The sequence below is a fragment of the Marmota flaviventris genome, chromosome 1, assembly GCF_047511675.1.
Source record: "Marmota flaviventris isolate mMarFla1 chromosome 1, mMarFla1.hap1, whole genome shotgun sequence".
Classification (NCBI taxonomy): Eukaryota; Metazoa; Chordata; class Mammalia; order Rodentia; family Sciuridae; genus Marmota; species Marmota flaviventris.
In genome coordinates this window covers 56997414-57019521 of record NC_092498.1, presented here as the reverse complement: position 1 = coordinate 57019521, position 22108 = coordinate 56997414, and the positions used below count along the sequence as shown (strand labels likewise).

General features: G+C 35.9%; 1 protein-coding gene across 2 annotated transcripts; it reads right to left on the bottom strand.

Annotated features, from left to right (window-relative positions):
• Positions 1 to 1666: 1666 nt before the first annotated feature.
• Sypl1 (synaptophysin like 1) lies at positions 1667 to 20863 on the bottom strand. Of its 2 annotated transcripts, none has more exons than XM_027926337.2 (5): positions 20681 to 20859; positions 10034 to 10161; positions 8580 to 8787; positions 3962 to 4150; positions 1667 to 1926 (listed from the first exon to the last, which is right to left on the bottom strand). In XM_027926337.2, the coding sequence occupies exons 1-5, from the start codon at positions 20747 to 20749 to the stop codon at positions 1792 to 1794; spliced, it is 729 nt and encodes a 242-aa protein (XP_027782138.2). In that variant the 5' UTR covers positions 20750 to 20859; the 3' UTR covers positions 1667 to 1791. The 2 variants fall into 2 exon arrangements, with proteins under 2 accessions (XP_027782138.2, XP_071469146.1); XM_071613045.1 differs by lacking the exon at positions 1667 to 1926 and adding an exon at positions 2191 to 2385 and having other exon boundaries at positions 20681 to 20863.
• Positions 20864 to 22108: the final 1245 nt, after the last annotated feature.

The following is a 22108-nucleotide window of genomic DNA, read 5'->3' as shown; positions in this document are numbered from 1 at the left end:
CATAGCTAACACAGAGTGCCTACTATTTTCTAGCCTTTACAATTATTTACTCATTTCATTTACTCAGGAACACTCTTTGAGGTCAATACTTTCACTATTTCCATTTCTCAGATGAAAAAACAGAGGCATGCAGAGGGTAATTTGCCTCACATTAACTGGCTAGTAAGTGGTGAAGTCAAGATTCAAATTTAGGCAGTTTGTCTCCAAAGCATATACTCTTAATTAGAATTTTTTTTTTTTTAATCTAATTGAATAGTCAATTTAAAAAGGCTATTAAGTTATCAGGAAAACTCAGTCTGAGTTATTTAAGTAAGTATTTTTAAATGAGACTAAAAGAAAAAAGGATAGAACCAGAGTGTCCAAAGTATTTTTATCTGTTTTATTCCTTGCCAAACACTTAAAAGCACTATTATAATTCTATTTCCTGCTTTAAAATCAGTTCCATTTTGCATTGCTGATGCCTTTAAGATGAACATTTCTTTGTAATATAACAATCAGTGCACTCTTTAAACTTCTTTATTAAGTTTGTTGCATAAAACACATACATTCTCATATTGACAATTTTTGCCATGAATAAAAGCAACAAAAATAAGGCAATAGAGCAAGATATGCTTCACATATAAACAATCATGTTTAAGAATAGGAAGTCTGGATCCCTGTACAACAAAAAGATTAGGAAGCAAAATATGAATAAGTACTGTATTGGGAATATACCCAAAATATATGTGAAAAGACAGTACACTCATAGCTTTCTTAGGTTCCTTTATGATGCATAATTCCTTAATCATCCACTTGTGAAAAAAGAACGAATATTAAAAATGCAAAATTTGAATCACATTTATCTTCACAATATCAACACTAAACTCAAAGTGGCAACTTCATTGACTCTAAATGTTAAATGTTTCCAAAGTATAAGACAATCTTCATTTTTTTTAACCCTTTGCATAGGGTCTGCAATAAAGGGTAGATCATTTATTCTACTTGCAAGGAGACTAGGTCTCAACCTGCACTTAGATGGCATAAGCAACAAAACACAGCAAACAAATATCATTGAGTAATGCCTATTCATATAATACCACCTAGCTGAACTGTGTTCTACTTATATGCCAAGCCTATTAAACCACCAGTATAATGGAAGCTTACACATCATGCAACAGAAGTACTTAACCACACATGTGTTAGAAATTTCGAAATCTCTGCTCCTAACACAATTTTAGTACATCTATAAAGTACAGCAGGTCATTTAGAAAAAGAAAAATAAAACATACCTAATCTTTGCAAGTACAAATTGTTTTAGAATATGAAGAATGTTCAGATATAAAATTTGAACTAAATATGTTTTTTTCTAAATATGATTTATAAGGGTTTTCTTAAACATAGGTCTTAGGTATATGATCTATACAAACTTACAGTAGTGTTTATTCCAAATAAAGATTTTTTTCCTATTATGATATGATAATATAACCATTTTCTGAATGAACTATTAAGGCTTAAGGTGTAAACATGTTGGAAGGCAAACAATGAAGAAATTACTGTTCATTTACAAATGTGTATCATCTCATAATAGGCCCCTGAATTTTCAAATTTTCATGTCAGTATACATTTACATCTTAAATTCTTAGGAAAGGCACAAGTTTTATGTAAAAAAAAAAAAAAAGCAGCAAAATTTTAAACCCACCAATTTATTGAAAAAGCCATTACTTTTATTAGAAACAAGCGCTTCTGAAGATATTGGCAACAAGTCATAGTACAGACACATACTTCATACAGTGTAACTCTCTCTCCCTTCAATTATATTCCAGCAGGAGGTGGCACACCTCCTTGGCTATGGGAAGCAGAAGTATTTGATGGACTATGTAAGCTTGTCTCTTTGTACACAAACCAAGCATTTCCTCCCCAAAGTATCATATTCAGAAAGCCAAAGATCTACAAAAGAGAAAAATAGACATGAAAATCTAATATCTACTTTCTTTTAAATATTTAACATTTTTAGGAAGTTCATCATTTCATTTAATGTCTACTACCACATAGAAAGTGAAATAAAAAAATAAAAACTTTATTTCAAACTACAAAATCTGGATATAATAGACTTATTCTAAAAAATAAAGCTAAATCTCTTAACTCTATAAAACACAAAAATCACAACTAAAAATTTATTACAAAAACGATGAAATTAGATTTTAGAAAACAGAAATTCTCCTTTTATTACTTTGTATTTAGACTTTGGTACTTCAGGGTGAAGAGTTGCAATAGGAATCTGGGCTTCCATCTGTTGGGGCTTTCATTTTCTCTTGTCCAGAATGGTTCTGAACTGTCCGTGTACTCCTTTTTTCTACTTCCCTTTTCTCTCCATCTACTGCCATTTCTTTTACTCCAATCCAACAGCTATAGCCAGAAGAATTTTACTTAACATCTTGTATGGATCAACCCGAATAAATTAATCTTCCCTGATGAACATCTGACGGGACGAAGCCTTATAGGTGAATAAACTCCAGCTACCTTATTTTAACAGTCCTTTATAGATATAATAGTGAATTATGAAGAGTGGGATAAGAGGCTTGAGGTAACAGTACTTCCATGTTACTAAAGGGCATATGCTTTATATCTTTTTGTGCATTTATGCAAGAAAGTTTTCTGAAATTGTTCAGTTCAAAGTACTGTTATAAAGTTCAAAGTACTAACTTTGATTAATTACAAAGTTATAAAACAAATATTTGGTAAAATTGCTTTATTAATGCAGAATTCATTTTACCTATCGGGAACATACTTTCTTTTCTTTTTCTTTTTTTTTGGTGGTACTGAAGCAATCCGGGGGGTTCTACCACTGAGCAATACCCCAAGCCCTTTTAACATTAACTTTTGAGACAGGGTTTCACTAAGTTGCTGAGGCAGGTCTCAAACTTTCAATCCTCCTGTCTCAGCCTCCTGAGTAGTTGGTATTACAAATATGCACCACAGTGCCCAGTGGAAAATATTTTCTTAAAAACATGACACACATAAGACCTCTCTAAATGCAATATGCTTGGTATATTAATAATATTTTAAATAATGCACTTATCTGGTAAAACAGCAGACAAAATAACATTCAATACATTATATGGGCTAAATTTTATAGATTATTTAAGAAACCATAAAAGTATCACTTTCATGTACCATGTTACTCAAACTCTAATTTAGACAGCAGGCTCTAAGCTAGATGTGTGTGTCATTTGGGTCAATTAACATATGAGCTACACTTTTCCTAATTTTAAAATGGTTATAATACTACCTTTCACATTCCTTTTAGGATAGCTGAATAACTTGAGATACAAAAGCACAATGCCTGGCAAATAATTTCAACAAAAGTTAAAGACATTATTATAAGTGCCTTTGAGGTTAAAGTCCTGCCTCATCAATTTTAATAAAGCATAAGACTTATTATTAGGATCTTATTAATAGGATCTTATTCAAACCAGCTCACAAGAAATAATTTTCTTGACTTTTCTTCATTGTTATGTAGTCTATATCATAACTAGGATCCTGATAGCTTTGTACAAATAAAAACCAATACATTCGGGCTGGGGTTGTGGCTCTGTGGTAGAGCACCTAGCACATTAGAGGCCCTGGGTTCGATCCTCAGCACCACATAAAAATAAGTAAATAAAATAAAGATGATATTGTGTCCAACTAAAAAAATAAATATTAAAAAATACATTCATGGGCTGGGGATGTGGCTCAAGCGGTAACACACTCGCCTGGCATGCGCGGGGCACTGGGTTCAATCCTCAGCACCACATTAAAAAAAAAAATAAAGATGTTGTGTCCACCGAAAACTGAAAAATAAATATTAAAAAAATTCTCTCTCTTTAAAATAAAAATACATTCATTTCAGAGATTTATTGAAAGTTACTGCTTTCTTAAATTACTAGTAATTTAATTTCTAATAAGCAAGATAAAAATTGCATAAATAATGCATACATACCACTGATACATTTAGGGATCCCATACTAGTCACAGAATGAAAATAACACATCACTTCTGGCTGTTTACAAGATGAAAGTTCCTGAAGAATATTATGACCAGTAGCTATTTTAATATCTGTAAGAGCTTTAGCCCAGGCCGATGTGCTCACCAACCACAAAAAAGTGGCAACCAGAGTAACAACAAAGTCCTGAAGCAAAAATATAGGGAGTTAATAATGAGCAGTCAATTAAAAAATACCACATTTCAAATCTACAATGAGACTGAGATTACATTTAATCCTATGGTACTGACAAATGGCCTTCATGATACTTTATTAAAAAGGTCATACTTGGCTAGAGATGTAGCTCAGTTGGTAGAGTGCTTGCCTTGCATGCACAAGGTCAATCCCCAGCACCAAACACACACAAAAAAGGTCATACTTAATTCAGTGAATACTGGTTACTAGTATAGTACCTGACGTACAACAGTTAACAAGACTCGTCTAGAGTATGAGATTTTTACAGCAGAAACCAAAGTTTTCACCACAGTCTCCCCTCAACCACTTGTCCCAGGATCATATCTTAGACCCTGTTATCATCAATGTCTGTGTTCTTCCATAATCTCCTTCAATCATTCCCCTGTCCAACATCACTTCTTTCTGGCTCACTCTCTGGCTTCCCAATCCCAAAAGTCTTTTGATCCACTAAGAAGTCTGACCCTACCACTTTTTAACTTTCTCAAGTTCACTCATGTTCTCATTTTCCTTAATAATTTATATTCTAAGGTTGTTATAATCTCTTTAATACATTCAACTCCCTTATTCTTATCCTGCTTTTTTATATCAGTTCTACCCCTGGCTAAATCTAATTCTCCATGAAATGGATACTGGAATGGTAAAAATAATAAAACAAGGTCTTTCAAAATTCACAGTCATGATGAATTTGTAGTCATGAATTTAAAAAATGCTTATATTATATTTATTACTAATAATTTTCTACTGAATCCTTTGCTATTTATTACATTTCCAAGAATATAATTGAGGGTTTTAATATTTTGGATAGCTTTTAACTGAACTAATAAGATAAAGAAAGGGAAAAAATTATTCTCCACACCAATCAAATCTCTGCTGAGCGACTCAAAACAGAGCAGGGAGGAAGAGCATGAGAAGAAGATTACCATTAAATAGGGACAAGAGGTGCGTGGGAATGGGAGAGAGAAGGGGAATTGCACGGAAGATGGTAGGAGACCCTCATTGTTATATAAAATTACATATAAGATGGTGTGAGGGGGAAGAAAAAAGAGAGAGAGAGAGAAACATGTCACAGTAGATTGGGTAGAAAGAGGGGAGGGGAGGGGAGGGGAGGGGAGGTGGGGATAGGAAGGGTAGCAGAATATAATAGACACTAGTATGGCCCTATGTATAAACGTGGCTGTATAACCAATGTGATCCTGCAATCTGTACACGTGGAAAAATAAGATTATGTACCCCATTTGAATCAAATGTATGATATGTCAAGATCATTGTAATGTTTTGAGCAACTAATAAAAAAAATTTTAAAAAAATCTCTGCTGAGAAACTAAAATTTTGTCCAGTTGTACTCGTTACAAGAATCTAAATATCATTTTAAGTATGGATTTGTATAACATAAACCATAAGTACTACATTGTTTGGCTGTCCTGAAAATTAATGACCCAAGTGGAAATAATACAAAATTTATAGATTTGATGCTACCCTAAGCATATAGATACACTCAAAACTATGAGCTTATATAACAGCACCAAAAATCTCTCTAAGTTCAGAAATCAGTTTTAAGGCTTATCATCAGTATTTTTTTTAATAAACTAGATTAGATGTTAATTATTTTACCAGCTTCCTTTGAGTCATTTATTTAGGATAAATATCAGTAATCTCTTACGAGATATAGAAGCTAGGTCATATAGCTTGCACACATGATCCAGACAGCACTGAATAAATACCTTGTGATTAGAGGATAAAAACTGACTAACTGCAGAAACATGGTTATTTCCATTTTGCATTTGAGCTCTCTACAGCTTTGGTTCTTTTAAAAGAAGAAAGTAGACCAAAGAGAAATGTACAAAAATGTTTTAGCTGACATTCTCTATACTGTGGGAACACTCACTCCCCTTTTGACCCCTGTACTTTGCCATAAATTTGCTATATATATGTTCTAAGTATTTACTAAACATAAAAATTTCTTTTTAGAGAACTGATTTTACATGTCAAACAAGTTCTCTCTAGGTTAAGTTCATAGTTTTGACCAATATATGTCAAATGCCCCTAATTTTCAGGAATTTTCCTCTTCCTAAATTCTTAACTAAGATTACGCCTTTTTTTTCCTGCTTATGCTCTTTATTTTGCTTTTCAAATTGAAGTTTATTCAACAAATTGCAATTTAATATTTTTCTTAACACTACTACAGTTCTACTAGGTGTATGGTTAATGCTCTCTTTAAATCTACTTTGCTGCTGTTTTAAGGCACCACATCCTTTTGTATTAAAAGCTGTAACTTTTCTGAAAAACGATGCAAAGTAAACAGGATGAAGGAAAGTAGAGGTTTATTCTGGCCCCTGCAGATTCTATTTGTCTTACTCAGAACTCTGGTCACACAGCAATCTAAGTGAACCAGCAATCTAAGTAACAGTGCTACCTGGAATTCTGCAATGTACAATCACAGCTGCCTGAGCCCACTCTGTTCCTACTAATCAATTAGGATATGATTTGTAACAGATTTTTTAAATTCGAGATACCCTATTTTTGTTTAGTTTCATTTTCTGGTATTCTGGATTGTCTATACTGCCTGGAACCCTAAACACCTGCTACTTAACACACACACACACACACACACACACACACACAGTGCCTAAAAAGAGAACTAAGAGTCGATTTAAAATTTCACAATTGAAATACTTCTAGGAGTACACAGAATTAAAGATACTGCTAAAAAAGCTTGCCCTTGTTAACAAACAGTACCTGAAAATCAATGTCATATTTTGCTACATTTAAAAATGTGGGTACCTCCAAAAAAACCTTTTAAATTAAAAGAATTCAAATTTTAATTTAGAAACAGACCAGAACGTTGTATGTCACAACAATAACAAAAAACATTATGGAACCAATTCTGGAGCATTTCTTTATATGACCACTAAATTATTCATTCTAAGGTAGAAAATTACTTTTGACTTCCTGAATGATGCAACTACATCCATTTTACAGTTTTATTAGACAGAAAATCTATTTACAAAATAGGAATGTTGCCTTAAGAAGCATAGTATATTTAAAGTTTATTAAATATAAAATGTAAGAAAGAGGCCATTGGCTAGATTCAGTAAAAATTTTGGATAATGACAAGGCAAGAAATAACTTCTAATTATAAAAAACTGACAAAGTGTAATTATCTATATGATCATCCTACTCCCTTTTTTAAAAACAAAGCTTGAAAAGTCTACAGAAGCTACAGATTCCTAATATGTAACTTTTGTTAACTAAGCATTGGAAATGAAAATAGTTGACTCAAGTTCATCTTTTTTGAAAGGTACTTAACAAAGAACTATTTTATGAAGACACCTGGTTTTCTTATGTGTTTTCAGATATCTGAGACAGAATAAATCTGTATGATGAAAGACTACTTTATTCCTTACTTACCATTTGCATTCTTATGATCCAGGCAGCAAAAATTAAAAGTAAATACATAAATAAAACTTATTTAAAAGTTCCTTTGTGTTTAATCTTCCCTTTATGGTAAGTTCACAAATAATTCATCAGTGTTTTCTCATAGATACAAATGACTAGATCACACAACACCTCTTTTCCCTTCAAGTCAATAGCACTAATATTTACTTTGAAGTTATTCTTTTATAGTAGAGATCCAATGCAAAAAAACATGGTTTATGTCTGAATTTGCCAATAATAATTCAGAGTAGAGTTTATTCTCTAAATCTCAGAGTTATTTCTAGCCCAGTAAACTCTGAAGCCAAGAAAGGTATCAGAACTTTAAATCCAAATCTTCTGTTAGCATCTCAAAGATTTGAAACAAATTCCACTAATGCTGAACATAAAAAATGATGTGAGACTTTAAATTAAGGAGATTAGCATGAAAGTAGCATAGATGATGTGTAAAGGATTAGGTGTAGTCATATTCCAAAAACATTTTGTTTAAAAAAACAGTGAGTCTGATATGACCTGGGTTTTAATCTGCTGATCTCTCATATAGGCAATTAGAGGGGGGTCTTTGAGGAAAGAAAGAAAAGGTAAGAAGTATTAACACTGTACTAATGATGTAACCTGCAATTCTTCAAATCAAAGGCATTAATTACTGCCCTTTTTTTGCCCTTAGCAATTTAACAAGCCTTACTACTTAAATTTGAGTTTTTCCATTTTAAAAATAAGGCTAAAAATAAACTTCCCTTGGAGTATGAACAGGCTAACAGAATTGGGTTAATTTTAATAACAAAAGAAAGCTCAACCTTGCCTCAAACATTCACCTATTTTGGTTCATTAATGTTGAGCTGAGTTTTGTCAAAATTTTAATTTCCAGACCCCTCCCCCCAAAAAAACCTCTTATATATAACTTCAAATATAACCATTTTCATATTAAAAAAATAAAGCGACTACTTACAATCATGGGAAGTTTACGACTATCCCGGTATAGATTTGTGTAACCAACATAAAGCAGAAGGGCAGCAATGCAGTACAAGAACACAAAGACTGCAAATGTAACATAGAATTGTGCAGAAGAGGAGTAATCTCCTATGAGGAAATGACTTGACCAATTTCCATTGCACACATTTACAACAGGATGTGAACGAAATGATGCTTGATTCAACCTATTTAAAAAAGGTTCAAATAAATATAAGAATTACTGGATTCTTCTAAAGACACAGAAATACTTAAGACAGAATACTGAAATGGCATTTCAAAAAATCCTCCCCAAATATATTAAAAACGTTTCCTTTATGGGGGGTGGGGGGAGGAAAATTCAAATATTTAATTAAACTAAAATTTTCATAATAAATTTTATAAATTATATCTGATAACTAACATGATTTAATACAGACTGAATTAAACATTTTCATACCTAGATATTATCTTCCTGAAATAAAAAATTAGCAGAGTAGGAAGGATTATACCAAATATTTTACAATTTGAAACAGACTGTATTCTAAGAGGCAGAGTCCATGTCACTAGCCCTAGGATGGCCAATTATGATAATGATTCACTTAATAATTCACTGGATTAATAGCTGTTTACTGAAATTCACATTGCCATTAATTATCCCATTGATAAACTGCAAAAACACTTATGATTATAAATGCTACTAAGTTCCTTGTACAGAAACAGTACAACAGGGAAAAGAGATAAAATGGCTTTGATGATTAGTAAGCATTTGGTATCTAACATATCCTTAATACAAGATTTTGTTTTATCAACAAAATATCCTTAAAAGATAATGTTTCCACTTATTAAACAAATAAAATAAAATTGAGTCTTGGTCAAGTAAGTAATGTTAGATAAGTGGAAAAAGATTCACACCCTGGCTTAAACACTGAAAAATTTAACGAAGTTTTCAATGAACACTGAAGTCACAAAAAAGATTTCACAAACTAAATGTTCATTTTCATTCAAGAGTAAAAAGGTATGGTATTATGCTAGGGACACAGAGAGATTCTTCATTTTATATAAATACATGACTTAAAACTGAAGAACAGTAATTGCAAAAACATGAGAAATCTATTTTCATAAATCATGCTTTGCTCTCTGTGTAAAGGGCTTTACACTAAGGAGACAGAGCATTTTAAATTTCCAACCCACTAAAAGATGACAGAATAAATAATGTCAAGTTGCCATAAAAGGTTCTAAATGCTTAGTCTCATTTTCTATATTTATTTCATCATAGTCTAAGAAAAGTTTGCAGACAGGTATTGGGCTCTGCATCAAATGTAAGCAACAATAATCACAAATGAGCATTCAATCTAAAATTTCCTACCCCCCATCAATAAGTTGTTGTTAATCTTGATTCAATAATAAAGTAAAAAAAAAGTCGTTAAGTCATAATAAAAAGACAAAACTCACCTGAATGGATAACCGAAAGTAGCTTCAACAGTATGATTTTCAATAACTTTTAAAGGAGGACAATTCACTATAATTTCTGTTTTGCCCTTAAAACCTCCACAGGTGGCAAAGGCAAAGATGGAAGCAATCTACATAAAGTGAGACCAAAAAAGAAGAGGAGAAGCATTACTGTACCCAAAACAAGGGTCATTAAAATAGTAAGTATATTGATTGTCAAAAACGGGCTCATTAACTTTCTAAAAGTTACTAATCATAAATGAAATGTAGTTAATGAAAAACATTTAAACTTTTATTTGCAAGTTTTAACAAATGATTTTATTTTCTTGAGTATAATAGAGAAATTAATATGCCAACCCATATCATTTGCCCATACTTCAATGTAAATACTAACTACTACTATGAATCTTTTCTGCAGTGTTGAGAAGTAACCACTATTAAAATTCTGATTCATAACCTTTTTTAGATCTTATTCTGTGTATTTAAAAAGATGGAGATAATATATGTGCATTGTTTAAGTAAACTTTATATATCATAAACATTTTCCTCTTATTATTAAATATCCTGAATATTTTAATGTCTGTATCTTCCACTGTATGAAGGAATTATAGTTTGATTCCCTATCAACATTTAAGATACTTTGTTGCTGTTGGGTCTTTTTTTTCCTGCTATAGATAGCATTTGAGAAAAAAAAATTTAATTCTTCTTCTGTTTGTCTTCTAAATTTTATTCAAAACAAAACAAACAACTCCAGATACGGTTTAGTGACTGAGAACTCAATCCTTTAGCAGATACTTATGGCTCTATTTTCAAAATATATTCCAAATCTGACTTTTTACCACTATGTCCTGATACTTACATCACCATCATATTTTGCCTGGATTTTGGCTATCAGCCTCTATGATCCTGCTGTTTCTGTCTTTGCCCCCACTTCAGTCTACTATCAACACAACAGGTGATCTTTTAAAAATATAAGGTAAAAACCTTTCTCTTTTGCTCAAAACTCCTCAAAGGTTTTTGAGCTCTCTGAATAAAAACCAAAGTTCATATAAAGTTCTGTGAGATCCTTTCTTTCCTTATGTAATAATATTTCTAACCTCATGTTGCTACTTTTTCCTTAATGTGATCTTTCTACACAAAATGGTCTCCTTGGCTATTCCTAACACTTCTCCTTTATTCTCTCTGCCTGGAATACATGGTTACTTCCTCACATACACTGTTCCCTATCCCAATATGATTTTATCAGAGAAGGCTTTCCCTTACCACACTTATAATAAATAACAGTCCCCCCCTCCAGCCCACGCTACCTATTCTCTGTATGTATGCTGCTATATTTCTCCTCCATACTTATTATTAATGTCTTTGCCTAAAATTGAAACTTGAAGAGGGCAGGGACTTTGTTGGAGATCACATACACATCCACCAAGTGATAGATTAAATTCAAAATGGATATGACATTGAGTTTACGCTGCTAAATGCTTGATGCTATAGTTTGGATAAGCATTCTCCAGAATGGTAACAGTCTTGGTTACCAGTCCTGTGGTGCTACTGGGAAGTGGTTGATCCTTTAAGAGGGAGGGTCTAATGAAAGGAAGTTAGATCACTGGGGGCATGCCCTTGAAGGAGATGCTGGGACCCCCTAGCCCCAGCTGTCATGAGGTGAGCAGCTGTACTCTACCACTTGCTACCCACCATGACATGCTGCCTTACCATAGGCCCCAAAAGCAACTGCATCGACCAACCATAAACTGAAACCTCTGAAACTGTTAACTAAAATATGCGTTTCCTCTTTTAAGTTGATTGTCTCAGGTATTTTGTTATAGTAAGAGAAAACTACCATACTTGATATTAAGCCTCCCATGAATTAATTAGGGTCTTAAATCTTGTAGGTCATAATCAGTATCTTAATTACTGAGGGATTTTTTTCCCCCATGAAGAAGAGATATGTGAAAGAGAATTTGGTTACAAACATTAAGAGTCTGAAGTAATGTCTAACACAGTTTGGAGTCTTCTGTTAAGTGTTCACAGGTAATGATTAAAGAATGGATATTCTCTTAGAATAAATATGAGTGAATATACAGAGTGAAAGAACAAGGCTAGAAAATGAGTCTTGGTACAAACTCACATTTAGGCTTAGAAAAAATAAGTGAGGTAAACAAAATGAACCAGTGTGACAAAATAGAGGCCAAAAATAAACTAGTACATATAGAAAAATTATATCTAACAGTTAGTATTGAATCACTGAAGAAAGGAGGGTGCAGGTTTTAAAGATGTGTTCACAAGCTCTGATACAACTCCCATTAAGAGGTGAGCTTAAATTCCTCTTAAATATGGACTGGACATAGTGACTTACTTTACAATAGAATATGGTGTAACAAAAGGGTTATCTTTTAATATTAGGTTACTACCTTCCCTTTTCACTCCATCTTGAACTGTTCTCATTATCTGGAAGAAACCAACTGCCATGTTGGGAGGATATTCAGACAACTTTTCAAGAGACTCATGTGGCATGGAACCAAGGATTACTAGCTATCACTGCCAAGATTTAGCTTGGAAGTGGAATTTCTGAGACCTGCTAATAGTCATGTGAGCGAGCTGAAAGCCTCAAGATGGCTGCAACCTCAACGGAAACCTTGGACCAAACCACAAGGCTTTATTCCTCCCAGATTATTGCCCCAGAGAAATTGTCAGATAATAAGTGTCTTATCTTTAGCTGCTAAGCTGGGTCAATTTCTTACGCATTAATAGATGACTAATGTAAGCAAAGACTGTTCAATAAATTGTCCAAATAAATTGCAGACTTAAATGTAAAATAAGTCCTTAGAAATGAAAATCTGTTCCATAGAGAAGGGAAGAATTCAAGATTTTTTAAAAAAGGAAACGTACTAGTAATAAAAGATTCTTAACTACGATTATGAAAAAGAATTTGGAACTAAAAGTCAGCTTTTGAATGCAAAGCAAATTATAAATTAGATGAAAATATTTGTAATAAATGTCACGTCACAAAGAATCTACTAGTTTATTGATCTAAGGGAAACCCTTGCTCATGTGTACTAAGAGACACATATATGAATATTCACGGTAACATTGTTTTACTATCAAAAAAAGAGGAGCGGGGCTGGGGATGTGGCTCAAGTGGTAGAGCACTCGCCTGGCATGCGTGGGGCGCTGGGTTCGATCCTCAGCACCACATGAAAAAAATAAAATAAAGATGTTGTGTCTACCGAAAAACTAAAAAATAAACATTAAAAAATTCTCTCTCTCTCTAAAAAAAAGGAGGCGGGATAAAGCAATAAGAAATTGATAAAATACAGTAGTATAGTCTTTGTGTGTGCATGTGTGTGTGTGTGTGTGTGTATGTGTACTTGCACGTGTGAGAGAGAGTGTGTGTGTGTGTGTGTTGCCCAGATAGAACCCAGGGCCTTGATCATGATAGGGAAGCACTCTACTATTGAGCTGCATCCCCAGCAACCAATGCTATATTCTTACAGTGGGAAGTTATGTAGCACAAACAATATGATCTACAGCTACCCACATCAATATAGATGAGTTGTAGAAACTTAATGCTAAGTTAAAAAACAAAACAAACATTGTATAAGATTACATAACCATTTTTAAAAAGCCATTTTCTATATCACATATGTGACTATTTTTGTTCAAGCCCTCAACATTTTTCTCTGGGACTAATCCAAGAGACTCTTCCTCTCATTGATAATTTTATTCCAATCACCACTCATCTTTTAAAGTGTGGGCTATAAAACTGCAATGTGCAGTATAGAAGCTACCAGCTACTTGTGGCTGCTGAATATTTTAAATGTAGCTGTATAAATTACAATGTGCTCTAAGTATAAAATACACACCAAATTTTGAAGATTTAGTATGAAAAATGTAAAATAAAACAATTTTTATACTGATTACTTATTAATAACATGGTATATTGGATTAAGCAAAATATATCAAAATTAATTTCACCTCTTTTTAAACTTTTTTAGTGTGGTTAATACTTAAAATTACTACATGGCTTATATCTTTTAATTTGCACTATATTTTCATTAGACAAAGCTACTTTAGAGTGACATCATACTGATATGAAATAAAAACCTAATGTTATTTCCCTTTAAAGGATTTCCTCACCAATTTTCCAGGCATATACTAAAATGTAAAACTCCTTAATATGTCATAAATGGCATGGCTGATCTAGCCACAACTTTATCTTTCTAAATTTTATCTGCACTATGTTGCCAGCCACATAGGCAGAATTCTATCTCATCATACTATTTATTGTTCCTGAATCACAACACCTATTTGTCTTAGATGTATATTTTTCTTCTGCTGGGACTGCCTCCCTTCTCTAATGTGGTCATCTTTTTAAGAGAGAGAGAGAGAGAGAGAATTTTAATATTTATTTTTTAGTTTTCAGCAGACACAACATCTTTGTTTGTATGTGGTGCTGAGGATTGAACCCGGGCCACACGCATGCCAGGCAAGCGTGCTACCGCTTGAGCCACATCCCCAGCCCTAATTTGCTCATCTTTTATGGTCCTAACACTTTGTGACAGAACTCACTCTTCTCCTGGGCTGCAATAGATATTAACTCCATTATATATTAACTCTACTAAAGGCATTTAAGTGTGTGTATCTTGCTATTTTATATATATAAACTCATTTCCTAACTAATACAAAAATCAGTGAATAAGTGGCAGACTGCTCCATACTATCCAGTTTAGCTTTTAACATATCTTCTCTACTGCTCTCCTGCCAGGCTGTCATGTTCACACCTGACCTTGTTCAAGATTTTCAGGGCCTACCTAGCAGAACACTTGGTACACAGCAAATGTTGACTAACCTTCTTAATTCAGGAAAATATTAATGTGTAAAAACTTAAAGACATAAAATCATATTTCAAATCTTAGTCTTCTTGTTACAAAGAAAAACAAATGCTACATTAGCAATTCTGGTCTTTATAAGAAAAAGAGTCATTTTAATTTAAAAAGTATAGATTAATAATAAATGAAGTATACAAAATAATCTATAAGTCAAATATTCAACCATCTTAATTCTCCCTACATTCTACTGACATTTTGATCTAGATTGGAAGTTATATGCTGGTGACTCATCAGTAAAACCTGGCCTGCAGATTTATTTGTGTAGCCTTTCCAGTATTTATTTTTTAAATGTGAATTTATTGTCACTATTTTAATATCAGGATTCTGCACTTAAAAATTAGGATTTCCTGCTTCTCCTGAGCATGTGTGGGAAAACTGATGGCACAACAACATCAGATCCACATTCTCATAAAACAACATTCAGATGGAACTAAGGTGACAGATATCACTTAGGAGAGGGCATGTGCTTTGCAGACTGCCTCCTCTCTATTTTCTTAACCACAAAAAGGATGAATTTTTCTTCCAGTTTGGTTCATTCATTTACTTATGAGAGTGGTTCTATACCTTCAAGTTTGTATACCTATTCCAAAACGAGAAATTCTGGTATGTTGACTAATGTTTCTTTGCCAAGTTTGAAATTCATTTTCCCATCTCTCCTTACTCCATAAATATGGACAAAATGAGTAGGAAGAGCTCAGGAGCAGGGTGATAACAAGCTTCTTTTCAGGTCCAAAAGGTCCCATGTTAATCATGACAGCCCCCACAAGTCACCAGAGAAACAGCCCCACCTATATCTGCTCACATTTCCACACTACAAGACCACCACAAATGATTCCTCACTTACTGAGAGGTCTATAACCTCAGGGTTAATATTACAGCGCAGTTTTCTAGAATCACTAATTTAGTACAGAATACTGAAATAATTCATATACAAGAATATTTAAACTTTTATTTATATACACTTTTAGACTTAAGTATGTAATTAAATTTTATTGTAATAAATATAAATAAAACCTACTCTGAACACGGATGTCAGAGGGTCACAAGTCAATATTGGGTATCCTGAAGGTAAGGAGAATCCCATACATGGAGGAACAGACAGGAATAACCTCACCTTTTCTTTCATTTTCAGTGTTCATGTATTACAATGTGAATTTGCCTGGCTAAGTTATAGATGCATAGTGGGGCTCTACGCAAAAAATTTTTACTCAACAGGAGTTCATGATGAAAAAAAAAAATGGAGATCCCTGGCATTTTCAATGAGTTACCAATCTTACAGCCAGAATTATGATCCAACTCATATTCCTAGATCCTATTCATACTGAGAATTCTACAAGGGACCACTGAAATGCATGTAATTCATGAGTGTTGTTCACATGTTTCTGGTTGCGGGACCCTCACTGCTATCTGGTTTCATCATTAAGCTGAAATCAACTACTTAAATTTCTTTCTGTCCAATGTTTAGTTTATGAAAATGATACAATTGAAATCTTTAGAAATAGACCTAAAAGTATATTATAAGCAAAACCAAATGTATTCTGTTTTCACTAAATCCAATGATCAGTAGAAATTTAAAATGAACTTTCACAGCATGTTTACCTTCATAATCATAAGATTAGATGTGTAGAGCCAAGGGATTGATTTTTGAGTCAAAAGGTCTAACGCATTTACTAACAATACTCATTTTTAAATGTTTTTTTATTAATGCTGATATTATGATTTATTACCAGTACACAATGAGCAATGAAGTCAGTTAAAAAGTGCTTTTTTTCATTCTTTGATCTCTCTCTGCTTCTAAAGTACAATCAAAGATCTGCTAGTATGGTTCCCTAACCCTTAAAAATTTGGATTAGGAGAAGTAAACTTTAGTGTTTCTGCTGAAATAAACTGCTATAAATTTTTTCTAACTATTAATCATTATGGGTTGAAAAATCCTTATGTCATCTTTGTTCTTAAACACTTAAGCTGAATATGAAACTAACTCCCTCCAAAACCTAAATATATTTGTTTTGAAATCATTTTTGGACTGTTCAATTATTTTCATGTCCTTTGGAGTAAATCAATATCTTGACTGTCGATCAGCTGGTAATCTCGAAGTGAGCTTTATCATTTCATGAAAAGGGGATATTATTTGTTGCCACTGATTAAACTTGAGCTTTCAAGCAAAAATTAATTTTCTTCATGTTTTAGGACCGCATGAGGCAGGCTGAACTTGTCCCCCTCCCCCTTCCTATACCTTTCTAGTGGTTTTGTGGTCATTCTTACTTGGCCTTCTGAGTTCCCTAGTTCACTGCACCTTATGAGAGAATCGCCAAACCATTCACATATGAAAATATTCAAGTTTTCACAAAATCCAAACCTTAAGCCAGCAGGTAGACTGATCCAGACTTTAGTTGTTAAGTGGTTCGTTCTTCTGCCCTTTTAAGTACTCAGCTCTTGTTAAGTCATGACTCTAGGATGAGGCTTCTATTCTATTTCTGATCCCCAATGTTTACCTTATATTAAAATTGCAATTCTCAATCCAAGGACCCTGTTCCCAAGACTCCTTTCAGGAGTTCATAAAGTCACTTTTTTTTTTTTTCTTCTTTTTCAGGTAACAATATGAAATCTCTCCTGTCCTCAGTCAAATTGGAGCTTACTCTTATCACCTCCATTATATTACCAGACATGCATTCAAAGGTTAAAAATATTATCATAACAACACTAGATGTTATTTGCATCTTCCACTATCTTGATATTTGCACTAAGCAAAGGCATTGGTAGGTAGAACTACTATGCTTAGGTAAGAATCACCATAGTACACCAAATTGTATTTACCACCACATAACTCACAGTTAAACAACACCCACTAAAACCTAGTTAATTCAATTAAGAATACCTTGAATGAAACAGTACAAATTATTTTTATTAAATCCTGACCCTTAAGTCTTAACATTTTATGTGATGAAGTGCAAAGTGCAAATACTTTTGCTGTGTACCAAAATACAACAGCTGTCTCCAGACAAGAGCATTTCAGCAAGTTGTAAGCTGAATTAGTCACTTTTTTGGGGTGGGGGATAACCATACAAAATCTCTCCCATTCGAACAATCAAATGGTAGTTTACTCTGTTTTCATTATCTTCCCAGACATCCATTCAGCCTATTACAATCTGGCTTCTGATTTACCAAAATTGTTCTTGCTAAAGCCACCAAAAGCTTGACTACTCAAGCCAAGGGGCATATTTTAGTCCTTATTTACTTAACCTCTGCATCTTACCTAACATTACTGAGCACTCTTCTTGAAATCCTAACAGTAATGTCAAGATGTTATTTCTCTCCATCTTCTTAACCATCTTCTTTCCTTTGCTGGCAATATCTGCTCAGTCTCTAGCCCATACTTGTATTTTAAACTCTAGGTCCATACATACAACTGCCTATAGGTTACCACAATCTATATGATCTAAAGAAATCAGAAATGCCATGTATCCTTATTGGCCTTCTACAAAATTTTGCTCCTCCTTCTTTCAATGACCTAGCTTGGATAGTGAGACCATTGCCAGTGCAAGCAAGAAATATGGCAGCTTTCTTAAAGCCCTATTTTTCACTCTCCAAATGTATTCTATTTTATAAACCTATCTATCTTCACTGCAACTAATTTTAGGCCCTCATAATTTCTCAAGCAACAGATCTCCCATCCTCCACTTCTGACCTTTCTAATCCATTCTCTACACTGCTGACAAAATGAAAATTTCTAAAAGGCATATCTAATTATATTATTCACTTGGAGTCTGGGCTTAAGTGGGAAATACCCAATAAACACTACAAAATTATACATTCTGAACACAGGCATTTTCCTAAGAAAAAGGTCTAGATGTTCAAGATCAACCCTAGAGGGGACAAATCCTTGGAAACCTAACCTGTCAGAATAATTTCAAGCCCCACTATAGTGATCTTTCCCAGTACTTCCAGGTTTTAGTCAACTCTCAAAATTGCATTAAGTTCTCACACAGAGATATGCTGCTTCAATTTTTTATCCCTCTCAATACAAGCTTCCCTTTGCCTGGAAAGCCACCCCACATGGGTTCCCCAAGTGAACAAAATACTCCTCCTTCAAGTGTTCTTCCATCTAAGTAGACTTCCCTACCTTGATCCCTCCTTCCTACACTGCATATACCTTTATAATAGCACTTATATGGCATTTCATATTTGCTTTCAGGTCCTTCATCCTTAAAAGATCATGAGGAAAAGATCTTTTTATTCACGTTTGTATGCTACTGTTCAGCACAGGGCTTGTATATGCTCAAAGATTTGTTGAGGATATATATACACTACACATTAATAATGTATAGTTTCATCACAAAATTCTCAGCCGCATAATAAGATGGAGGCCAAACTGAAAGTAGGATTTCCTTAAGAAGCTTAAAAAGGATATTTTCAAAATCCATCAGTAAAGGAATGAACTTATCACTAGTTCTTTAAAATATTAAGAAAAAAAAGCTATCTACAGCTTTTTAAGTAATTGACAAACTATAACAAATATAAACAACTGCGTCTTCATTTAAGTGGAAATCCAAATTATTAATTATAAGCTTAATTGGAATCTCCAGTAAGACTATAAGAGTAAAACTTTTTCTTAGCATTTACATTTGATTGGCCTAGTTAAATAATGTGATTTCCCGCCTGTAATTTTTAAAAGCTCAAACAATAACTTTCTTTATATTTAAATCTGGAACCTGGTTTGTGTCTTTAGACATCTGTGTAACATCAGCACTACTAGATCAAGCAAACGTTTCCGGGGAACGGTGCATGTAGAAAACTAGGTTGAGTACTCATCAGAGAATTTGAGGATTTGTTATTCTAAAAAACATCCTCACAGGAAAACTGGTAGTTCTTACTCTTCTTTACCACTTTGTCACCAAAATAAAGGGTAAAAAAGTTAAGGATGTAAATGTTGCTGTTTATGAACACACTGGACAGATAACAGCTGCCTATTTAAAAATGGCTCGTGAAAATTAGCACGGAAATATGTTCTGGACCACGAAGTCTGGAGAAAACCTGCAGTGCCTGGTAAATTCACTAACTTTTCCAAGTAGACTGATCACCGCCAGGGTCGAATTAATAAGTCTCCTTTGATGTTAATGATTGTTGAATGTTCCCAGGAAAGGGCTAAAAGCTGACTTTCCTAGCAGGATGTTGCTTGAAAATATCTAAAACAGACTCGACCACCATTCCTGGCACGTTATTAAATGAACCGAACTGACTCGACGCGTTTTGTGAAAAGACCTTTCCCCTGCTTCCCTGATCCACAGTTTAACTATTTTTAACCCGGAGCCAGCCTCAGAAACAAATTAGGAACTAATTGCCCACTCTCTCTCTCCCGGCAGGGCGCGGGGACGCGCACCCGGCCGCCGGGTTTCGGTTGGACCGCAGCAGGAAGTTTTCTCTTCCGTGGCGGGAGGCGGCGGAGTCAGAGAGAAGCTTTCTTCTCTTCCACGGGGGCACCCGGAGGTGAGCTCCTGCGCGGGAAGGCGGCTCCGCCTGCGAACCAAGCAGCTAAGGGACGACGCGACGCGGCCGCCCCGACTCGTGATTCGACGCCGGCAGCCGCGTCCCCGCCCCGCGCGGCCAGGGGCCGCGGTCTCCCGCCCTGCCCGCCGACCACTCCTGTCCCGGGTGACTGCAGCGCCGGCCTCGGGCCACCCGAGCCGGGCAGTTTCCTGCTCCCGAGCCCCCGCCAAACGGGAGCGGGATCTGGAGCGGTCCCGCTAACGCGGGCTGCACTCACCCACTGCAGGACCTTGATGAAGCCGATCGGCTCCTTGAGCGGGTTGAGGTTGATCTGGAAGGCGGACATCCTCTGAGGGAAGGAGGGAAGAAAGTCAGGACGGCTGGGCGAAGGAGGAGGGGATCGGCAAGACCCGAGCGGCCCGGCGGCGAGGAAGGGCGGGCGGGGCAGGCGGGGCGGGCCGGCCGGGCTCGGAGGCGGGCCCTGGCGACCGCGGGGCGGGGCGGTGGCAGTTGAGCCGCAGAAGGAGCGCTGGGGCGGAGACGGAGAGGGCGGCCGAGAAGGCGAGGGCTGGGCAGGGGCTGGGAAGGGGATGCTCCTCCTCCGGCCGCACCTGGCCTAGCCGGCTGATCCGCTGTCGAACCAAGTAGATGTTGGACGCCATGCTGCGTGCGCTGCGCCCCCTTCCCTGAAGCCCAGCCCCTAGCACCCCCGTCTCTCACGCGCGCACGCGCGTCCCCCCCCCCCCGCTCCGCTTCCGGCCCGCTCGCCCCCGCGCCGGCGCCTGCGCACCTGGGGCGCCTGCCCCAGAGCTGAGCCCCCGCTGCCTACGCTCCTAGGTTTTAGGTTCCCTTGCTTCTACCTCCCCGACTGCACCTCCATCCCCTGCCCCCGTTTCTCTTCACAAAGCCCAACTTTTAGATGAATTTATGAAGTATGGACACAGATAAAGCCACATTTCAAAGCTTGTGTTAACGGTCCCTTTAATTAAAATGGTGGAAAGTTAGTTATTGCAGAACAACGGATTTCGGCGACCGGCTCCAGGTGGGGTACTTCGGAAGCGGCATTCACTTAACATTCCTACGGAAATTACTTCTATTTTTAAAGGTACTGGAGCCAGGGTGGAAGGAGGAAGGAGGACAGTTATACCTGTTAGCAGAAATTGCTGGACGGACTTTGGTGACCAACTTTCCCCTGTCCGGTGAGGCCCTTCCTTAGGGGCATTCTTGGCGACTTTCTTCAGGAGGCTAACTCCTTTTAGATAAGAGCCCCAAGCTAGTGTGACTCTTGTTTGGCTTCCTCAATACCTTGAAAGTTCTTGGAGTGCTGGAATAGTGGTCAGTTCACGGGACAGGACGGTCAACGCCGTATAACACTTAGTCCAAATGAGGAAGCAAGGACTCTAGCACAAGAGGATCCAGGTCCCAGCTTCCAGGTACTTACCTAGGTTTACCAGGTGCCATTGAAGTTATTCCATTCCATCATGGTTACAGCTGTAGGGTGCTAAGTGTTCCTTCCACCGCTCTCTGGGGGGCGGTGCTGGGAATTGAAACCAGAGCCTGGCACATGCTAGGCAAGCACTGTATCCCTGAGTTATACCCCGGACCCTAACCCTTTCCCGATCTATTTACCTCCATGTTTGTTTCCCAGAGAATGCAAAAGTGTATTTGAGACTTTTTTTTCCTGGCCTGAATTCCTCTGTTCCCA